Source organism: Phragmites australis, chromosome 13, assembly GCF_958298935.1.
Source record: "Phragmites australis chromosome 13, lpPhrAust1.1, whole genome shotgun sequence".
Taxonomy (NCBI): Eukaryota; Viridiplantae; Streptophyta; class Magnoliopsida; order Poales; family Poaceae; genus Phragmites; species Phragmites australis.
The window spans coordinates 2,309,854-2,315,366 of NC_084933.1; the positions used below are offsets into that span (position 1 = coordinate 2,309,854).

At 39.2% G+C, this 5,513-nt stretch overlaps 1 protein-coding gene across 1 annotated transcript; it reads right to left on the reverse strand.

The window, feature by feature from the left end:
- Window positions 1-228: 228 nt before the first annotated feature.
- On the reverse strand, window positions 229-5,278 carry LOC133888895 (uncharacterized). The gene is made up of 11 exons (XM_062329282.1): window positions 5,072-5,278; window positions 4,918-4,974; window positions 4,041-4,091; window positions 3,710-3,829; window positions 2,430-2,575; window positions 2,167-2,314; window positions 1,828-1,911; window positions 1,622-1,737; window positions 1,139-1,197; window positions 726-816; window positions 229-625 (listed from the first exon to the last, which is right to left on the reverse strand). The coding sequence occupies exons 1-11, from the start codon at window positions 5,178-5,180 to the stop codon at window positions 398-400; spliced, it is 1,209 nt and encodes a 402-aa protein (XP_062185266.1). The 5' UTR covers window positions 5,181-5,278; the 3' UTR covers window positions 229-397.
- Window positions 5,279-5,513: the final 235 nt, after the last annotated feature.

The following is a 5,513-nucleotide window of genomic DNA, read 5'->3' on the forward strand; positions in this document are numbered from 1 at the left end:
TTATTTTAAATAGAACGAGTTGTAAAATAAATCTAATAATATCAAACTTATATTATCAATCTATATGATTTTATAGCTATTCATGATCATAACTCAAAAGATTTGACTTAGGACAAATCTAAATAGACTTATATTTAGAATTAGAGGTAGTATAAAGAGAGCAGAAATTCATGACACGAAATGCTGTGCCTCCAACCATAATCAGAATTCAATACCAGCAACAGCACAAAAGTCAAAGAATTTCCGAGCCATTTTCAGTATTAATAAGAAATGATTATGCAGAACTTCCCCTACGGGGGTCTTGTTCTCTGTCTGCATTGTTTCTGTGAGGATATGTGTTGTGAACAGATGCCCATGGATGTTCAGGAAATTACACTCTTTGATCATTCTTTCCTTCTCACTTGAACATGGAAATGTCGAAGACACGGGCAGAACCATCCGTTGAGACCGAGACGATACAGTTCCCGTCTGCAGAGATGGCTAGGGACTGGACAACATCGGCATGGCCGCTGAATGTCCTAGCACAGTCCCCAGATAAGCTGTCCCAAATGCGTACCTTGCCATCGACGCACCCTGATGCTACATACCTTGAGGAACCCAACCATGCAAGGGATGTCACACCCTCCTGTTTATCACAACCACAAAAGAAAAGGTAAGCTCACAGTAACATAAAAAAGTGTAAAAGAACCTGAGAGGCAGAAAATGAAATGAAAGTCTGGACTCACATCATGCTCGCAAGTGCATCGACTTGACTGATGAGCAAGGTCCCAGATAATGAGCTTTTGATCCATGCCCCCTGTTGCCACCCAGTTGTAACTGCAGAAACAACAGCAAAGCTATAGTCAAGCAGGGTGCTTCAAGTGAAAAAAATCTTAGCCAGCAACTGGCTGCCACCCACAGGCAAGGGTTTTGTACCTGCCGGTATCATTTGAATCTGGAATTTTTTTGAAATTTGATCAAGGTTTAGTCAATTTTCTGCCAAAAAGAATCAAATTCCGTTTGAAAATTTCATCCAGTAATCGGCGTTACTGGGGTGTACAGGTGATTGCTTTTTCTTTTCAGGAGATGCGTTAAGAGCAACTAATTTGCGACATGCATGAACATGGTATGAGGGTAGGAACACATTGCAGAACTGTACCTTGATGAAATGCCAATGCACTCAACAGAACCAGTATGACCTACCAATGAGTCAACAACCTGCGAAAAAAGCAGCCGATACTTGTTTAAAGAGAGTTTCTAATTTGAGTAACTGGCTCTTCAACATGACAGCTTGCCAACATAACCGAAGTGCCCTACTATGATACCAACACTAGACCCTCAAACTTGTAAGATAATGGCACTACACAGTTACAAAACCCAAATCAAACCTTGGTTTCCCTATGTGAAATACTCAGATATGGTCAGATCATTGGATGTATTGTCATAGCATGTCAGAGATTATTGGATGATTAAGTGTTTTACAACCATTAAGTACATTAAACAGTTTTTCTTTTCTCAATTGATCAAAGATCATATACCATGGCTCATAGAGGTCATTTGACTTAGTTTGTTCCAATGGTAAACGAGGTGGCAAAAGACAGGTGGGTACAATATAGAGCACAGTAATGGAAAGATAGCCAACCTGACCAGAGTTTATCTTTACAATGTGCACAGAGTTATCCTTGGAGCCACTAACAACCGTTTGGGAATCCGAAGTAATAGATAAGCATGTCAATCCATCAGCATGATAATTATGGCCTACAATTGGAGAAAAAGCGTTGAACAAACATTCTGAAAAAGCATAAATAGAATAGAATATCGTGATGGTTATCAGAAATGTCAATTTACCTCTGACAACATGTTTGCTCTGTGCAGTTCTTGGGTCCCATATCCTTAATGAGGCATCATCTGATCCAGTACATATCAGCTTGCCTTCAAAGGAAACATGCGTATTAGCCTAGGAAGGAATATGCTTTCTGCTTTGACAATTGAGATTGATAGGAACAACTCCTTATGTATGCAAACAACTGAACAGCAACATTCACACAGAGAAAGGCCTTACCTATGCCCAAGTATTTCAAGCAATTTGTGGATGTAACAAAGTTCAGGGAGAGGGAATATAGTACATAAGGTACTTAAAAAACATGCATGAATAAACGAAAGCAAAGAAAGAAGTGTATTTAGTACCATCAGGGGTGAAGTCACCGCATGTCACGGTACTGCTGTGGCCAGCAAAGGTGTTCAGGATGGCATTATGGTCAACATTCCACATCCATACATTACAATCTTCTGATCCTGCAATTATCAAGTGACCTCGAGGATGCCATTTGAGCCACTGCAAAATTCAACCATGTATAGTTGTACCACAGAAGCATAGTGATGAAAGCAAAGGGTACAGAATTGCTGATAAGTTCAGTAAAATGAACAAGATCAGCCATATATAATCTCACCTCAAATCCTAGTCCAGAACCATCAAGGGTTCCCTGAAAAGTTCTCGTAACAGTGTTCCACACGTTGATTTGCCCATCAAAACCTCCTGATGCCACCAAACAACCATCTGAACTGAAACCTACTGTGCAGACAGTGTCTCTGTGGCCTACGCTGGTTAGAAAAAGTAAAGTACTAAGAAGGTTTGTCAGAAAAACTTCATGTACGCATGACGAATCTGTGTTAGCAAATAACATATAGTAGTCTGGTATAAAGAATAATAAGAAAAGCATGTAATTTTGCAATAGCAACTAAGGCAGTTGAAAATTAAAAAAAAAGTAAATTTCACAAACTACAACTATTTACACCTAACTATCAAAAAACTACAACTTCTGAAACGAGTTTCACAAAACTACAAGTACTTGTGCCTCTAGTAACACAAAACTAAATTTTTTGCGCAAAATTACAACTATTTTGCGCTAAATAGTTGTAGTTTTGTGAAACTATTTTTGTGTAGTTTTGTGTTACTAGGGGCACAAATAATTGTTGTTTTGTAAAACTCGTTCCAGAAGTTGTAGTTTTGTGATAGTTAGATGCAAATAGTTGCAGTTTTGTAAAATTTACTTAAAAAAATGCATAAGGTCTATGCAGAAGAATACATAGTTCTACCCACGTGGTGATATTAGCAAGGAATGAGTCATTTTTGGCGACCACTGGATAAAGAATGGATGCAATGGAAGTGATAAGTTTCTATAAGTTCAATAGAAAACAACTAGAACATGAGTCTGACTTGCCAATATGGCAAAATTTTGCCTCCTGAGTTATGCTTCATGACATAAATGCAATCAGAAAGTAAAGGGCCAGCATTCTGAGAGGGAAAAGGAAGAAATATGGGGACACACACACTGTATAAACTTTTTGTTGAACCTATTTTGGGCCTATTTTACCAATGAAAAGAACTATTCAATACATATAGCGAGTCTGCAAATAATCATGGATCATAATAAATGCAACAAAAAAAAGCCTTCAAATGGACCATGGCCCAACATCTAAGGGCCAAAATAAAAATTCAATCTATGGTTTGCCAGATCCCTTGTTTTTTTGTCTTTTTGTTGTATTAGTCCATACTAGAAATGTTACATGAGGCGATACCTTGTTCCTTAGGTCCTCTACACCATTTTTGGGAATTATTTTGTATAAAGGTGAATATTTGATGCCAAACCAGCATGGCTTTTACACATGGTATCCATTGTATACTCCCCACTGAAACTTAACTTTTAAGGCAACAGAGAAAAAACTGTACCGGCTAGTTCCAGCACTCCATCTGAAGATCCAATCTTCCACAAGAATCCTCTATCATCTTTGCCACCAGAGGCCACAAGTGATGCATCTATAGGGCTGACTGCAACAGCATACACTTCATCTGTGGTTGAAGATAAGAAAACGATGTAAAACCACATAATAGCTATTGCCCTATACGTGTAACATAGAAAAAAAGAGGCAATTTGCATTTCAACTATGTCTGCCAGTCCAATTTTTCAGTTAAGAGCTTAATTTCCAAATTAAAAGAGGGGGATGCCAAATTGACCAGCTTCACAAGAACTTGCTATTTCACTTTTATAATGACAACTTGCCTGTATGACCATGGAAAGTGTATATAGAATCATCAACATCCTCCGAGACAACTGCAAATAGAAACGAAAATAAATTAATCACCTATAGTTTAAAACGGCCCACACAGTAAAGAGTATACCTAATGTGACAAGAACAAACAACGATTATTCCACTAACACTTTTCATATAAGTAGATAAAAGAATCAGGTTAGTATATATCCATAGCGTAATGCCCCATTCCTGGAACAGCATCATGGAAGATTGTGATGGCAACCATCCATGCTCGCATGTTCCATAAGGAAATGATAAGGTCAATTGGAGACTGTGTGAGTTTGAACACATGAAGAATAGTTTATTTGGGATAATAATATGTATACCAGATATGAAAATCCAACATTGCAAGGGCATCGATGTGTCACCAAGCCATCTAACGGTTATTGAATGTGCAAGAGCCCATGAGACATGAGTGTATGTTTTGCATCGACTAAATCCTACCTTAAATATGTTGGATATTTCAATGAAAGCATGCCAGATGTAGAATTTCTTTTTGAGTTCATGTAACCTGGGTGGTGTCAGTACTCTAGTAAGAATAATCACTTCAAGGATGTACACTTATGCACAACAGTATAACACAATGCTAATAGAAATCAGTTAAATCCGAAATTAGCAGTTTCTATTTGATCAGCTACACAGGATCGCTCCCTTTTCTGTATTATTCAGATCGTCATGTCCAAGTATCCGACTAATAAACATCCTATTCGTATTGGTCTAGTGCTAATACTGTACCATGCCAATCGCCAAATAACCAAACAAATCACAAATGTGCACACGGCTAAGCCCGAAGCTATTTAAAAATCTGCGTAGCGTGGAGAGATCTACAGCTGAAGTATCACATACCCATTTCATCTTCATCGTCATCGCCATGGTCGTCCTCTTCGTCGCGGTCAGGTAGATCTGCGCATACCAGTAGCAAAGCAAACAGCAGGGCAGACAGCGGTGAGCACCGAGAGAGGGCAAGAGATAGCACGATACATAGGTGCTGGAGACCTACCTTCCTGGTCGATGAGTACCTCGTTGATGATGTCCGCCTCGTCGATGAACAGCTCCTCCTCGTCGGAGCCCTCCCCGGGGGCCTCCCGGCCCTGCCCTGGTATGGTCATGGTCAAAGCCGCCGCCGCCGATGTCGTGGAGCTCGGTTTCCCTTTTATTTCCCCCTTTGTGCTGGGTTTTACTGGGGTTTTTAGTCCAATTGTGATTTGTGAAGAACAGCCCACGAGAAAGCCTATTTCTATTTATCCTCTATGCGATATAACAGATCAAAGATATAACTAGTCGTCAAATATGTATCAGATTTAGTGATTCTATTCTGACTTTAAAAGATAAGGACGCGGCCCAATGTGCATCCTAAGGCCATTCCTCCTGTACACATCTAATCAGAAAAAAAAACTTGATTAGACACCTTTCTAATCTGATTAATTACCTTGAAAAGTATC